This window comes from Schistosoma haematobium, chromosome 6 (assembly GCF_000699445.3).
Source record: "Schistosoma haematobium chromosome 6, whole genome shotgun sequence".
NCBI classification, from domain to species: domain Eukaryota; kingdom Metazoa; phylum Platyhelminthes; class Trematoda; order Strigeidida; family Schistosomatidae; genus Schistosoma; species Schistosoma haematobium.
The window spans coordinates 22,309,415-22,327,487 of record NC_067201.1 but is presented as its reverse complement, the minus strand read 5'-3'; the positions used below and the strand labels follow the sequence as shown (position 1 = coordinate 22,327,487).

The following is an 18,073-nucleotide window of genomic DNA, read 5'->3' as shown; positions in this document are numbered from 1 at the left end:
ACAATATATATATATATATATATATATCTTTTCATAGGAATTGGTACATTTCAAGATCTTAATCCAAAACTAATTCATATAAAACCGAATGAAACCAAAATTTTAAATTGTTCCGCAACAAAAAGTATACCAACTGCTAAAATCCAATGGATGATCAAAGATGATGAAGATGGTTCAATAAATTTTATACATGAAGATCGTAATCATGTTATTGATGATGATGGTAAGTGATGATGAATTTTTTTTATATTCCATGATGATTTTATATGTGTTTGTTTTGTTTGGCTTAGTTCTATTCCAATGGAATGCATATTGATCAGAAGGGGTTTTGTGAATATTATACTAATTTTAATAGTTGAGATCATGAGTCAGTTAAAGCGAGATCATCATGGAGAACCCATGTACACCAACTTACCTAGATGGACCCTATGTATCCACCAACCCGGTTAAAGCACCGGGTAAACAACACCCGAGTGACGAGAAGGAAGTGAGTAGGACGTCCCTGTAACTGGTTGTATGCACGTATCCACGTGAGAGGATTTTGAGGGGGGAGAGCTAACTGTCCCCACTCTCGGCTGTATCAGAGCATTTTGGGGCCAATTTAATTGTCAATGTGGTCTGGAAAAAATATATGGTATACATCAAAGCATTATCACTATGACACATTTCTTGTACCGAATATTTGCCTATCTTCTAAAGTAAATGTCAGACTTTTACAGAATTCGGTTTCAGTTTTGCTTTCTCCCTCCCTGTCTCTCTCTCGTTAGGATTTCTTTCCTATACAATCTATTGCTTAATTCATTAATCTAGTTTACTGGTTTTTCATAATTTTATATTTCGGTTGTTAGGTTTTTGAGGCCAACAAACATTGGATTGTAATTTTCCACCAGAAATATATGTGACATCATATTGAAACAAGTTATAATGATAATAATAGTCATTATTATTATTATGGTGAGATCATCATTTATGGATGACCTTTGAGTGAATCTTCATCGACTGAGGTGTTTGGGTTACGTGTTGTGTATGCCTGAACACCGATTACCACGACGAGCAATGCTGACTAGTGTTGGGATGGTCGGAATAAAGTTAGGCGAGGCCAAACCAAAACATGACATCAGTCCTTGAAGTGATCAACTTCTAGTCTGAGCCATGTTGGTAGATGCAGACTATTTGGTTGGAGTCCGCATGAATATCGTAACCAATGGTTGAAGACTCTAGATGGTACCGGTCAGAAACGATCACAATGGCCTAGGTGTATAAACACTTTGTCTTTCCTTAAACTATGAGACTAAAATTATTTCATATCTTTCTTTCTACGAACTAATTCTTTCTTCCTGTACTATGTCCTTATATACAATCTTTCCTTCATATATTAAACCATTGAGTTAACTGCTTCTATGAATCCAGTGTTCGTCTTGCTGTGCTAATGAGGTGTGGCAACTTAGACCGATGCATTTATGTGCCTGGTTCTACGTTTTAACTGGCTGAATGACTGAACGGAACAGTAGGTACCCTTGTCCTTCTTTTCATCTCTTTCATATGTTTGTCAATGAATTTTATTCGGTATCCATTCCTATTAAGCATGTTACAAATATTAACCAATTCAGTTACAATCATATCATCCAAGCAAATCATTCTAGCACAATGAATCAGGATCTTTATCAAGTTTCTTTTTGTATCTGATTGGAACAACACTATAGAAACGAGTACATTGTCCAACTGTCTGTGGAGAAGATTTGTAGCTTAGGTGGATGATTTTGATTGAGTTTCGTTCTCTGAGCTGAGTGGCTTGGTCGTGGAGCTTTCATTGTTTTTCTGAACGACTTCAGATAGAAGTTTGTGTTGATGATGTCGTTTAGAAGAACGATGAAAGCTCCATGACTAAACCATCCAGCTCAGAGAACAAAACTCGATCAAAACCAACTGTACGTATTTCAACAGAGTATATACACTATGTGATGACTTATTTCTTCTGAGTTACTTCTTTCTCTTTTTCTTCCCCCTTTTTTAAAACAAAAGAGGAAAAAAAGGGATAAGAAAACTTGACAACAGAAATCAAATAAATCCTTAGAAGTTCTACGTGAAACTTTCTTATTAACTCTAATACATACACTCCATATTTATGTATTTAGAGAGATTGATAGAATGCATTGAGACAATTAAGAACAAGGGGGGGAGGGAAGGGGTATTACTACATTGACAATACTTATCTTATATTCATTCCTTCATAAGTTGTCATAGTAGTTTATGTAAAATAAACAGAAAGCAACAATTATCTCTATACTATTACCTTCTATTAACAAAGAAATCAAACTAGTGTAATACATTCTTCCGGTTTCCTATAAGACAGATATAAAGAAACAACATGACTTGATTTCAAGTTTATATACTTTCTGTTTCCTGTAATGAAACTAATTCAATTACAGTTATGTGATGTCTTTTTACTAATATACTCTTGTTATATCACTTTTATAATTGTTACATTCCAATGGCTATCTTGCTTTACACACACACACACACATGTGTATACACTTCGTTTATATGTATGTACTTCCTTCCTATTGATTACTGTGATAGTAACTTTCTATATTGTAAAATTATGTATGTAATCAGTTTCATAGTTGAACTCATGAGTTGATCAAGGCTAGACCACTATTGAAAACATGAAAGCATTGAATGGTCGTTACGTTCTAGTATGGGACTACTCAACAGTGCAAACATCCATGACCCCACCTTGCTAGATTCGAACCTAGAACCTATCGGTCTCGCTAATGAAAACCTAACCTCTAGAAAACGGCATCCAACGGTGTTAATGTTTAACCGTGAGCGGGATCGTGGATGCGCACTGCCGAGAAATCCCACAATAAGACGAAACGGCCATCCAGTGCTTCCAGGTTTTCAATGGTGATCTAAAATTAATCATTTTATGATCTCAATCAAAAAGAAATAAACTTCATCTACACCAGAAGTTGTACTTTTGAATATGCAAAGAAGAAATGAAGCCAACTAGCGTATTTTCATTCGTTTTCGAAGTTAGGTATCTTCAGTTGTAGAATAAGATTACAGTAGACAGTTCTCAGCCCCAAAACATGTAACATTTTTACAAAATCTCTCTTTTTATACACATTCAACTTGTGAAGATGTTTAAAGAGTCTTTAAATAATGATTAGTTACCGTTCATCTATTTAGCATATGCTACATCATTCATTGATTTTAGTTATACAATCAGTAAAGATCAAGGAGAACTAGACAGCTGTTTTATTGTAATTCAAGAGTTACTTACTTACTTACTTACGCCTGTTACTCTTAATGGAGCATAGGTCGCCAAACAGCATTCTCAAACCCACTCTGTCCTGGGCCGTCTTTTCTAATTCCATCCAATTCTTGTTCATTTTTCTCATGTCTATCTCCATTTCTCGGAGTAATGTGTTCTTTGGTATTCCTCTCCTCCTTTGGCCTCCAGGATTCCATGTGAGTGCTTGTCTTGTAACGCAGTTCGGTGCTTTCCTCAATGTGTGTTCTATCCACTTCCAGCGCTTCTTGATTCCTTCCTCCGCTGGGATCTGGTTTGTTCTTTCCCACAGTTGGTTGTTGCTAATAGTGTTCGGCCAACGGATCTGAAGTATTTTGCGTAGAAGACTGTTAATAAACACCTGTATCTTCTGGATGATGGATTTCGTAGTTCTCCAAGTTTCAGCCTCAATACAGTAGAACTGTTTTGACATTTGTATTGGAAATCCTGACCTTGGTGTTGGTTGACAGTTGCTTTGAGTTCCATATGTTCTTCAGTTGTAAATATTCTGCTCTTGCTTTACCGATTCGCGCTTTCACATCTGCATCACATCCACCGTTTTCATCAATGATGCTGCCCAGATATATAAAGGTTTTTACATCTTCCAAATCTTCTCCTTCAACTGTAACTGGATTGGTGCATGCTGTGTTGTATCAGAGAATCTTGCTTTTCTCTTTGTGTAATTCAAGAGTACTTGTCTACAAATGTTTACAATGACACTTACCCCTATCATATTTCTTTTTATCTTCGAATATATTTAAAGTTTTAATTCAGTAGTAACTATCTCTCTTTTCTCCAGAGAACAGTGGAAAATATATGTATCAACAAGGTTGTATGGCCTAGAGTGGTAATAGTCAGCTCTCTCTCTCTCTCTCTCGTATGCACTCACATGACCACGTATATACAGACAGTGACAGGGAAATCCTACTAACTACCTTCTCGTGGTGAGAGTGTTTATGAAATTGAGAGGACAAATAGTGAATGTCCGATGCTTTAACCGGCTTGGGGGATTTACGGGATCAAGCTAGAGGAGTTGGAAAATCTGGATTCTAAACCAATGGTTCCCATAAACTCTAGGATCCTGAAGATGCATATGGTATATGAACCTATTATTGGTCTTCAGATACCATGGGACTATGTTGTGGATTAAACTTTTGATGAAAGGCTCGAGATATGACTCCTTGAGAAAATCAACTGCTTCAGTTTGGGCAACCGAACAGTATTCCATCCTTCACACAAATCAAATGTATTATAAGGTAGCAGTAACAGTTGGGATATCAGAGTATACTCATCATAAATTCAGGGAGGAAATCCATCTGTAACGACAACAGTAGATTACACGTCCGAACCCATTTTTTAATCTTTTTAAATTTATTGTTAATAGTCAGTCACATCTAAAACCCAACATTTTATTAAACAGCATTGTATCATCAAATAGTCGAGTACATTGTAAAAGAACTCGGGTTGGTTTCTGTCTTCATTTGTTAGCAACTGATAAATCAAATAGCCCCTGCTCTAAGTACCAAGTACATTTTATATACATACGAAACTATATGATTTTTGTAAAGACTAACTAGTCAGATAAGGTATACATCTAAGAGATTGACATTAACACCGTTGGATTCCGGCTGGCTCAGTAGTCTTGAGGTTAAGTGTTCGCAAACGAGACTGATAGGTCCTAGGTTCGAATCTTGGATGTGCACTGCCAAGCAGTCCCACAATAAGACGAAACGGTTAATCCAGTGCTTCCAGCTTTTCTATAGTTGTCTAGATTCATGATCTCAACTATTAAAATTAATTGATCTTCATCAAATGATACATACTCATTTTGATAGGATTTTGTTCTCTAAGCTGTATGATTTAATCGTGGAGCTTTCTACTGAATAGCAACATCAGCACAAACTTCGAACACTTCACTTCTACATCAAGTTTGTGCCGATGATGTTGTTTAGAAGAACGATGAAAACTTCACCATTAAACCATCCAGGTAAGAGAACAAAACGACATCAAAAATCATCCACCTGAACTACAGATACTTACTCATTCTTGATCAAATTTATGAGTGTTTGTATATATATATATATATATATATATATATATATATATATATATATATATATAGATTAGAACATTAGAAAACTCAATCATCCATTATGTTGTATCTCTTACATTCAAGTAGGAATCATTTCACTAATTTGGTTTTCTTTTTCTCCTGTAAATGTTTAACATATATATATATATATATATATATATATATATATATATATATATATATATATATATATATATATATATATATATAAGAGAATGTATAATAGTTCATTATGGATAGTATACAACTAACAAGAATGATGATGAAGGCTAATGTATAGAATATCCATTTTGTATTCATATAAAGAACATAATTTACTCAATCAATTAGTTTAATTAATTTCTTGTCACTAGGATAAGAGATAAGGAGAGAGAGGGGGGAAAGGGAGAGTCAAGAGGGAAACACCAGGTAACATGGGAAATAGAAAGAAAGACATCTGAATTGAAGAAACAAACAAAAATATCACACACATATACACGTAATTCGATTATTTAGTTGTTGTAAGCTTTTCAATTCTTCATTTGACTTAATAATGAATGACTTACCTGCCTATGAATCTTAGTATTCTATTCTTAGGTTCATTATTGTTATGATTATTAACACAATGTGATCGATCCATCAGTTGATTATTTCGAAGGTATATACTTGTTCAGTAAATGAGCTAATCGAGATTATGATGTTAGATCATTAGTGCAACTAATCCGTGTTAGGTAGAGACAATTATCTATCTCAGTACAATGGAACATGGTGGTGTAATTTCGTGGATTGTTTAAAGTTAGGCATTAAGAGCATTGGATAGCGGCCGGCTCAGTGGTCTAGTAGGTTAGGCGTTTGTGTACGAGACTGAAGGCCTTGGGTTCGAATCCCGCAAACTTGATCTTGTATGTGCACTGTCAAGTAGGAGTCCCATAATATGGCGAAACAGTCATCTACTGCTTCCAGACTTTCAGTGATGGTCTAACATCAATTGGTTCAAGATCTCAACCAATAACTTAATAATCTCCACAACCCTGTACTGACAATTGAGATTAATTGGTTAATAAATGAAAGACAAAACATGCTATCAATTGAATAGTAGCGATTTGACTTTGATAGGTCACTGGTGTTTAGAGTAAACATGTGCTGAGTTCGAATCCTAAAGAGCTTATGAAGATTGGAAAGTGACTATATTCATCTGACGAATACTAAATAGGAAACAATAAACATTCCAATATCTATTTCACATACTTCTGGTTGGAGTTTTTTGGCAAGATTTTCTTCTATGGAATGGGGTTGCCGACCCCATGCCTAACCCTCCTCCTTTTTCTGGACTTGGGACCGGTAGTAACCCCAGAGGGGCCCCAGGCTGAGTTTTATTTCACATCAGGAAAGACCACTTGTTAAATTGAGTAGATTTTTATTTTCTAAACAAGTAGTAATTTTAGCATGGTTACTAAATAAGTCAGGCTATTTTATAAAGAAACTAGAAGAACGCTTAATACAGTTCCCTAAATGTTATTTCTTAACTCAATCCTTAATGTGTGAGGAAAGAAGAGTGAAGCCAAGTTTCTATTATGGTTTCGAAAGACGGTGATACAGTATTTACTGAATAAATGTATACAGTTCTTTTTTCAATAGCTGAGTCAATCTAATCTAGACCACCATAGACAACCTGGAAGCAGTGGGCAGACGTTTCGTCCCATTATAGGTTTCCTCGTCAATGCACATCCACGATTCCACTCACGGAACACGAACCCAGTGACTTCGGTCCCACGCGCGAGCACGTAAGCTATTGAAAGTTATGAGTTTGAGTCCCGCATGCATGATCGTGGATGTATACTGCTCAGGAATCCTATACTAGAACGAAACGGTCTTCTGCTACTTTCATGTATTCAACTATTAAAATTACTAGTCTCCACAAGCATCCATTCTGATAGTATGCAGTTCTAATTTTGGATGTGAAAAGAATAAAATGTACATCAAAGTTATCATGATTGACAGTATTTTTGCAAATTATCCAAGTGAATAATTGCCCAAGTTTTACAGTCAGTCATCATCAGTGTAGATTTTGGCAAAACATGAGTCAGCTAAACTTACAACATCATAACAGCAATTCTAGACGAATACCAAAACCGTGAAAATAAGCTGATCATAGAAGATCAATTTTCGAGAAGAAAAGATGATTTTGGCCACTGAAATGTACATAATATTGAACCTGAAATTTTACAGAAGGATAATAAGCAAAAATGGATAGTGCCCAACAGTGCAATACAGGACACGCGTTTTGTCCTATTTGGGACTCGTTAGCTGGATGTACCTGATCAATTGCAGCCCTAAACATCCATGGGGAGATTCAAGTAAACAATTCCAAGTGAATTTAAACTTTACTTTAATGCATAGGCACGTGGCTTGTGGATCAGGCAGTGGCGTTTGAAGCGAACGGTATTCATTCATGAATAGATTTAATTTATAAACTTATATGGAGTTTTATTCTCTGAGCTGGATGGTTTAGTCATGAAGTTTTCTTTGTTCTTCTGAACAACATCATCAATACAAACTTCAAGTAGACCATTGATAAGTGAGATTCTATCACTGATCCAACTATAAGTTGACTGTCATCATATTTTGATTAAGACATGAGCTGTACTATTCAGATTGTAACGTTAAAGCTTATACGGTATCTGGTTCTCCTGTAAAGCGGGATTGAGCTGTACTACTCGGTTTATAAAATGTAAGCATGAGTGGTGTCTGGCTCTCCTGTGAAGCGGGCTTGAGCTGTACTGTTTTGGGTTGTCACGTGAAAGTCTGGTTCTCCTGAAAACCAATGTAAGATTACCCTGGCCCATAAGGGTATATTATATAACTGTGAATAATAACTATAATTTATTGATTGAGATCATAAACCGATTGATGTTAGACCACCACCTTTGGAAACCTGGAAGCACTGGACAGCTGTTTCGTCCTATTGTGGGACTCCTCAGCATTCCGCATCCACGATCCCGCCCATAGGACTCGCATCCAAGGCCTTCAGTCTCGCGCGCGAACGCTTAACCTACTGGACCACTGAGCCGGCATCCAAAGGTGGTCTAACACCAATCGGTTCATGATCTCAATCAAAAACTTAGTAATCTTCACAACCCCTATACTAGTAACTATAATTTACTTTACATCTTCTTTACTTTCAACAGGTAATTTACATTTATTCAATATAAACTCATTCACTAAAAGAAATCTTACCTATACATGTGTTATTAATCATTTAATTCTACATACTATGAAAACTGGCCCAGATATAAAACTTCTATTTGATTCAAATACCTTAGCAACAAATGAACATGTGAATAAAGAATTAACTAAAATTGAAAAGAGAAGTATCCTTTATCATTCATCTATACAACAAATTGTTTTAATGAATGAATCTTTATCTATAAAATGCGTAATACATGGTAATCCTTTACCAAATATTCATTGGGAATTTATGACGGCACATCAGATTGATTCAAATGGAGATTCGCATCAATATAAAGATGTTAAATTGGTAAAGTTGATCATTTATTATTTATTTATTTTATTTATATGAACACATAGATATTGGTACAAGGAGGCACCAGATATATATGCGTCACACAAATCTCATTCGATATGTGTGAGGGCTGTGATACTGACCAGGTGACCAAACCGAAGCAGGTGGTTTTCTTAGGGGGCCACTCCCCTAGCCTTCTACCTAAAGGTCTGATCCACAAGGCAGTTGAGCATCGTGAGGAGATGCAGTCCAATGGGAGCCGGTGACTAACGATTGGTTCGTACGCCATTTGTTCCCGCAGGATACTGGAGCCCATGTGCACCATTGGTTTGGAATCCGGTTAAATCGCCGGACATTCGCTTTTCGTCCTCTCATTTTCGTAAACAACAGTTATTTCGCGAGAAGGCAGTGGGTAGGACTTCCCTGACAGAGGCTGTATACGCGTGGCCGTGTGAAAGCATTTCGAGAGGGAGAGCGGACTCTCCCCACTCTCGACCATACCAGGGCATTTGGGGGCAATAATAATCATTGATTTGTTAATTATGTTTTATTTTTATTTGTGATTATAATTTAATAATTTCAATAGTTAAGAGATCATAAGTTCATTGAAGTTAGAACACCACCATGGGAAACTTGGAAGTACTGGATAGCCGTTTCATCGTATTGTGGGACTCTTCAGGTATGCGTACCTGCCACCTCGTCTCGCGGGATTCGAAACCACGACCTATTAGTCTCTCGTGCGAATACTTCACCTTTAGACCATGGAGTCGCTCGGCATCCAATGATGTTAATGTCTAACTTCAACTAATTCACGAAATTGAGCGACACATCCACCATTGTTATCAATGAGTTACTATCTCACAAATGACCCGGTTGAACTCCACTAGTTTAATAATTGAATTCATCAGTCGATCTGGGTTATAGAGAACTATTAAAAATCTGGATGAACTAGACGGTTGTTTCGTTTTAGTTTGGGATTCCTCAGCAGTGGGCAACTACGATCCTGCTTCGCGAGATTCGAACCCAGGATTTATCAGTTTCGCGTGCTAACGCTTAACCTCTAGACCACTGTGTTGGCATCTAATAGTGTTAATGTCCTTAATATTCTGCTAGCCATGGATTCCAAGATGAATATCTCATCCTATTTGGAATTTGCCAAATGTTTATGCCCGAATTCTAGTGTTGATATGCCACATTTCTATCTAAACACTTATACTTTCTTCAAGTCGTTTTTTTCTTAACAATGAAATTGTATTTAATTCATTTGTATTGGTTGTTTGAATCTTTTCGCTAACGATTCAAGACTCATTAGTCAAGTAGATAAAACTGTGGTGTTTGAAGCCAACGTTACTGGATTTAAATCTTGAAGTGAATACCAACTCTGTGTTACAGGTACATTCATCTGACGAGTCTCAAACAGGACAAAACGTGTGTCCTTGATTACAGTGCTAGCCATAATCGATCTCTGCTTACAATGATTTCGTCTAATGTCTGGTAGGATTGGATACATGTTTGAGAATCAGTAACGCATCTCCTTCTTAATGTTCAATATATATCCAATATCTAGTATTTTCCTGTTCATTTAGTGCGACTTCTGGTATCGTGCAAGAATGCCTAGTCTCTAGACTACTGAGCCGTCATCTAATGATGTACATGCCTAATTTCAATCGATTCGCGATACTGAGCAACCCTTATCCATTACTTGTAGTGGATAACGATCTCAAGTGTGAAACGGTTGTGCCCCACAGATTAAGAATTCTTACCAGAAATCCTGGATGTGCATCTTGTAGCTGATCATTAGTGAGCACTGGATTATTTTAAATATAGAGGAATTTATCAGTCCGTCAGTGGAAAAATATCACCTGATACGTGTGTATATAAGTTCAAGTTTCGATACCTTAATAACATAGCGAGCGAATCCCATTGTAGTAAAGGTAATGACGGTATTAGTGATAATAGTGTATACTAGCCATCAAAGATACGATTCAAGAAAAGAATCTATAAATTAGTGAAATAACAAAAACATTGTAAAGAATTCAGAAGCTGAGACCACTGGGAAAAACAAAGGATAGATGCACATATGCCATTGTGAACGATTTTGAGCCACCTCATTCAAAATCCCTAAACTTTGGTTGTGATAATCACGTAGACCACAAACGGATAGTCCACACCTATCAACTGTCGATCGCTTCATTAACTGGTGATAGTTTTTGATTTGGCCACTCTTAACTGTAAACCTGCTCCTACATCAGATAACATGACCTATCGATGTAGACGGTTGTTTGGCATAAGTAATACATGTTCAAATCAACTCATTTGACGAAAATGTACTAACTCATTTTTACGTAGTAGCTTATTTCTAACTTAGGCATTGCTTACTCACTGGTACCAAAATACACGAACAATGCTCTGAACAAACCCATGATCGAATGCTAATTACTTATGGACATCCTCTATTTTTTAGTGATCATGTTTCGCACAATAAACTTATCCTATGGTTGACAGACTAACATCTTGCCTATGCCATAAGTGAATCAAACTAGCAAAAGCCAGTCGAGCTTTATGAATTAGTACAGAGATTTCTTCAGACACCAGTGCATCAGGACGGATAAGACTCTCAAGATTAATGAATCAGCCGATATGCTTAACTCCTCTACTCCATCTCATTAGGGGATTCATATAAAACTGTAGAATTTTCACATCTCATGAACTAGAGATTATATTTGCACATAGGACTAAATGTACTTAGTTCTGTCCTCCATGGCTGTAGGAGGGGGTAAGGGTGAAAAAATTCTTACATCAAATTATAAACTATTAACATAATGAAAACGACATAGTAACAAGAAAAAATCAATGAATGATTTATTTCATTTTTCATTATCGTTTATTTAATAATTCCATAGTGCAAATAAATCATAAAAGTATTAAATTAAGTATTACATAAGTGGTATTTCTGTTGATTACATCATTTGAGTAATTAAAAGAAACAAACAAACAAACAAAGATCTTGTGTTTTCAAGATGGTTCGAGACGATTTTTTATGACGGAATCAATTGGGGTTTATTTTCTTCCCTTAGCTGATAGTTTGTTAATGTTCTTCCTATTAGAGAAAAGTTTGTATTATACTACATCTATCTATCTATCCACACATCTATCTATCTATCTATCTATCTATCTATCTATCTATCTATCTATCTATCTATCTATCTATCTATCTATCTATCCACACATCTATCTATCTATCTATCTATCTATCCACACATCTATCTATCTATCTATCCACACATCTATCTATCTATCTATCTATCTATCTATCCACACATCTATCTATCTATCTATCCACACATCTATCTATCTATCTATCTATCTATCTATCCACACATCTATCTATCTATCTATCCACACATCTATCTATCTATCTATCTATCTATCCACACATCTATCTATCTATCTATCTATCTATCCACACATCTATCTATCTATCTATCTATCTATCCACACATCTATCTATCTATCTATCTATCTATCCACACATCTATCTATCTATCTATCTATCTATCTATCTATCTATCTATCCACACATCTATCTATCTATCTATCTATCTATCTATCTATCTATCCACACATCTATCTATCTATCTATCTATCCATCTATCTATCTATCTATCTATCTATCCACACATCTATCTATCTATCTATCTATCCACACATCTATCTATCTATCTATCTATCTATCTATCTATCCACACATCTATCTATCTATCTATCTATCTATCTATCTATCTATCTATCTATCCACACATCTATCTATCTATCTATCTATCTATCTATCTATCTGTATAATAAATCTTAATTGTATCATTCTTATGATTTTTGACAGAGAAGAATGTTTGTATTGGTCAATCTATTGATTTGGTCATATCTTTTATTGTGGTGATGAATTGTAGTCTATAGATGAAATTCTTTATAGTGAAAAAGGATAAGATTTTAAACACCTACTGGCTGATTAACAACATCTTTGATTTCATCAAGTTCACAATGGAACAGGAGTCAAATGACAACCAATAAGGTGCCTACCCTGTCGTATGCCCTGATAGTGTCCTCTTAACTTTCGGGTTGCCCGATCTACCAAGCGCGATGGAACAGTGCATGATGCTATTGTTGTGTGCTCGGTTCAAAAATAATTGTATGCTATATGCATGCGAATCCGCCCCGTTATTGTTCCTACATTGTCGTATTGAGTATAAATATATTCCTGTTAGTAAAATCATCTCAATGACATTATAAAGCATTGTAAATTTTAGTCAAGATTATTGATATCAATGGAAAAGGTTGTATGATACGATAAGATACCGGGATTCGCATCTTAATCGAATATTAGTCGTATACTCATTGTCAACATGCCTAAAGAGGAATTTTTGTGATTCTGAGAAATATCCGTGATCAAAGCAGTTGATGAACAAGGATGATCGGATGCAGACGTAAAGGCGAGGATAGGCAAAGCAAGGGCTGCATTACTACAATTGAATAACGTATCGAACTCAAAACAATTATCAACCAATATCAAAGTCACAATCTTCAATATGAACGTCAAAACAGTTCTACTGTACGGAGCTGAAACTTGGAGAACTACAACAATCACCATCAAGAAGGTACAAGTATTTATAAATGGTTGTCTACGCAGGATACTCAACATCCATTCACCGAATACCATCAGCAAGAGCCTTCTGTGGTAAAGAACACATCAGCTTCCTACTGAAGAGGAAATTACGAAAATCCGATGGAAATGGATAGGACATACATTACGAGAACCGCCAAATTGCATCATGAGACAAGCCCTAACTTGTAATCCTGAAGGGAAGCGGAAAAGAGGAAGGCCGAAGAACCCATTAACTTGGTAAAAAAAGCAGATATGATTAGGATGATTAACAACTGGAAAGAGCTGGAAAGGATTTCCCAGGATAGGGTTGGATGGAGAATGCTGGTGAGCGGCCTATGCTCCTCAACGAGGGGTAACAGGCGTAAGTAAGTAAGTAAGTAATGCAATGTTATAGAATTAGTCACTAGCGATATTGTATGATGTCATTATATGACATAAGCCAGTTAATATTGGAAAGACAAATTAAAACTTCTAAAAAAACACCATCGACGATTTCGAGTGATACAGTTATCTATCTCAAGTAATGGAGGACAGCCACAATATATCTTGGAGAGATTGTAGTTAGATATCACATGCTGACTCAGTGGTCTCGAGGTCATATACTTAGTGCAAAATCGAAGGTCCTACTTTCAATTTTTGCCGGGGTCGTGGATGTATACTACTAATGTTACACACCGTGACGATACAATTATCCAACACTTCCTAGTTTATAGTGATTGCTTAAGCGAGATCAGTTAATTCACTAAACTAACAAAACTCAGTAGTCTTCGTTTATTATTATTTTATTTATTTGAACACAAAAATATTGGTACAATGAGGCACTAATAACATATGCTCCACACAAGTCACTTGATTTGAGTATGGGCTATGAGACTACCCCGGTGCCCAAACCGAAGAAGGTGGTTTTTCTTATAAAGCTACACCCGGAGTCTTCGACCTAAAGGTCTAATCCACAAGGCAGTGGAGCAACGTAAGGAGATACAGTTTCATGATAGCCGGTCACTAATAATTGGTTCATACACCATTTGTTCTCTATGGATCCTAGAGCTTATGTTCACCACTGAATCAGGGTTTTCCAACTCATCTACATAGATCCTCCACATCCACTAAGTCGATTAAAGCACCGAACATTCGCTTTTCGTCCTCTCAATTTCGTAAACAACAGTCCGGCCGCGAGAAAGCAGTGAATTGAATTTCCCTGTCATTGGCTGCATACACATGTCCACGTGAGAAGATTTCAAAAGAAGGAAAGCTGACTCTATCCACCTTCGGTCGTACCAGGGCATTTGTGGGCTTCATGAACTTCTATACTATATTTATATATATACTTATAATATGACTAATCATCATATAATATTCTTATATCGTTTCCATTGATTATATAGCTTCCAGAAAAGTATGGAATCAAATTAAAAAATCATGGAATGGAATTATACATTCCAACAGTTCAAATGATTAATCATGGTAGTTATCGATGTAGTACAATTAATATGGATTATATGATCTCAACATATGATCTACATGTTATATTCAATGTAACTGTTGAAAGTAAGTTTATTGCTTCATTTTAATTCTAAGCTCTTCTAATAACACCAGACTAAGTCTATACAACAACTGGAATACAAAAGAGTAGGAGTGAAATATGGAAAGAACGCTTTATTCCAAAGTTAGTTGATGTACAGAAAATTGAAGGTACTTATAGCATGTCAGATGGTCTCTAGGCTTCTGAAAGGTTCTGGAACCCTACGAAACATAATAGCAATATAATAAACGAGAACATAAGCTGGGACAACTGAATGTATTTGAATACAAAATGACAGAGCCATATGGTGAATAATTCATATCCAAAATGTCAATGAGTCATCTTACACTTCATTGTTCTTTCATTTCCACATCAATTATTCTTTGTTCTTGTTCTCGTTCTTTTCTCTTCGATCTTCGTAACATTCTGCCGCCAGACATTTCACTTCGACTGATTATACATGCTATTGGCATCTGTCAAAATCAATAGCACACTACTCGACAGAAAGATAGGTAATCACCCAATCAGAATTGTGATACATGACTCTTTAATTTTTTGTTGTTTCACAGGAACATCTATTCAATGCTACCCGGGAAAAAAATCTTTCGTAATGTTTTCAACGTCTCTCTTTCGGTTTTGTTTTCAAGGAATACTTTGGATCTATTCAACAATAATACATAACCGTACATTCTTAAGTACTTAAGTTCTAATCACCTACTATTTGCAATCTATAACATCGCATAGTTAAAATAGTAACATGGGAATAAAACGTCATTATGGAAGTGAATTTATTTAGAAGTTTAAATGAATGACTATAAATTTGATATGGCATAGATCCAATTAAAACAAAATGAATATTCTGGAACTAAATATTTTAGGAACAGAACATCAAAGACCTATATATAATTGAGGGAAAAGATGGGTAGTGGTTAGCAGTGGAATTCAGTCTGACGCACATTTCGTCCTATTTAGGACTCGTCAGCTGGATGTTCCTGCATCCCAGGTTTGTTGATGTTCACTCCGGGACTCGAACACGGTATACATTTAGCTACTGAGTTTGGATAGCTACCTGCTTGTGCAATCGGGTGAAGTTTAAATTCGCTTGGTATTGTTTGGCTTGTATCTTCCCATTGAGGTTTAAGACTGCAATTGATCAGTCTGTTATTGGCATATGTACATACTGTGCTTATACCTCAATATTGCCTTAATTCACAAGCTTTTTTAAGCAAAGATAGATAGTGGCTAGCAGTGGAATCCAGTTTGACGCGCGTTTCGTCCTATTCGGGACTCGTCAGCTGGATGTACCTGCATCCCAGATTAGTTGATGTTCACTCCGTGACTCGAACCCAGTACCATTCGCTCCGAACACCATCGCGTTATCCACTTAGGTACTGAGTTTTGATAGCCACCTGCTTATACAGTCGGGCAAAGTCATAGCCACTATCCATCGAAACAATCCACACAAGATGTACATATTCCAACAAGAGACTGATCAATTACAGTCCTAAACAACAATTGGGAAGATACAAGTAAAATAACACCTTTTTATGTTTTTTTTTATAATTAACCCGTGAACTTGTCAGTTTTATGTGTATAATATACATTTTGTTTGTTTTTGTTATCCCAGGTAAACCCCATTTTGCTGAATATCCTAAAAATACTATTTTACCAGAGAATAGTAGTATAGTACTACATTGTAGTATCAATGAAGAAATTACAAAACCATTAGCAACATTAAATTGGTTAATGAATGGTGAACCGATTGAGAAATACTTAAATGGTTTACGTAAAATTGGTCGAAATAATGTAAGTGTTTTAATGAATTGAGTTAGTTTCTATGATTTCTACTAAAGTCTATTGTATATTATTAGGTAGCTATGAGGTAACCATCAAGAAGTCTTGATAGTTTAGGCTTCATAAAATGACAGTATCCATGGTGAGTGAGTAACTCAATGTTGTCTTTGATTTGGTTTGTGCTTAGTATTTTTGAATGAACATCACAACTATTTAATTATTTGGTAGTTATCTGAACTTAATAGCCTAGTGGATATCGTATCAGTGTTTAAGACGATAGATACTCACTTCGGTCAGATATATCTGGTTAGTGTTTAAATAATTTTTTCTGGTTAGCGTCTTTTTAGCGAGTTAGTTTTCTACGGGATGGGATCGCTAACTTCATGTCCAATCTTTCTTCTTTAATCGGGCTTTAGACCGGAAGTAGCCCCCGGAGGTACTCCAGTTTATTTATTTGAACACATAAATATTGGTACAAAGGGGTACCGATCATATATGAGTCACACAACTTACTTGATTTGTGTGTGTACTGTGATACTGCCCGGGTGGTTTACTTAGGAGGCCACACTCCGAACCTTCGATATGAAGGTCTAATCCACAAGGCAATAGAGCAACGTAAGGAGATGTAGTCCCATGGTAACCGTTGACAATCGATCGGTCCATACGCCAATTGTTCCTTCAGGATCCTGGAGCCCACGTGCACCATTGATTTTGAATGAGGGTTTTCCAACTCCCTTAGGTGAACACTCCGTGTCCACCAACTCGGTCAAAGCATTGAACATTCGCTTTTCATCCTTTCAATTTCGTAAACAATAGTAATGCCGCGAGAAGGCAGTGAGTAGGACTTCCCTGTCATTGGTTATATCCACGTGTGAATATCAACTGTTTGATGGAGATCATTCAACTAATGAGTACCAAACAAGACAAAACTCATGTTCTACATTCTAGTGTTAGACACAATAAAAACGTGTTAAACTGTTCGTGGAGTTCATACGTGTGTATGATCCTGATTTATACGTTGTTGTTCCATTTTTTTTAGTCTTACAGAACCTGATTCAACTGTAGTAAACTACAGGGAACGTCAACCAGTCCACTTTTCAATTATTATCAAAAAGGATCAGTCAATATTACTTAAATCATTAAAATCAATAAATGGATATTTGCTTTCTCAAATATACTTTCTCTCTCTGCTTTTAGAGTATATAAAT

At 36.0% G+C, this 18,073-nt stretch overlaps 1 protein-coding gene across 1 annotated transcript in view; it reads left to right on the top strand.

Annotated features, from left to right (window-relative positions):
* MS3_00011072 (uncharacterized protein) overlaps nucleotides 1-18,073 on the top strand; it is a gene marked incomplete at both ends in the record, with an annotated part of 74,431 nt that overhangs the window by 23,115 nt on the left and 33,243 nt on the right. The window contains 4 exons of the mRNA XM_051219475.1: nucleotides 38-223; nucleotides 8,555-8,904; nucleotides 14,935-15,097; nucleotides 16,699-16,877. Coding sequence (XP_051065781.1) covers nucleotides 38-223; nucleotides 8,555-8,904; nucleotides 14,935-15,097; nucleotides 16,699-16,877 — 878 coding nt within the window. The remainder of the gene's footprint in view (nucleotides 1-37; nucleotides 224-8,554; nucleotides 8,905-14,934; nucleotides 15,098-16,698; nucleotides 16,878-18,073) is intronic.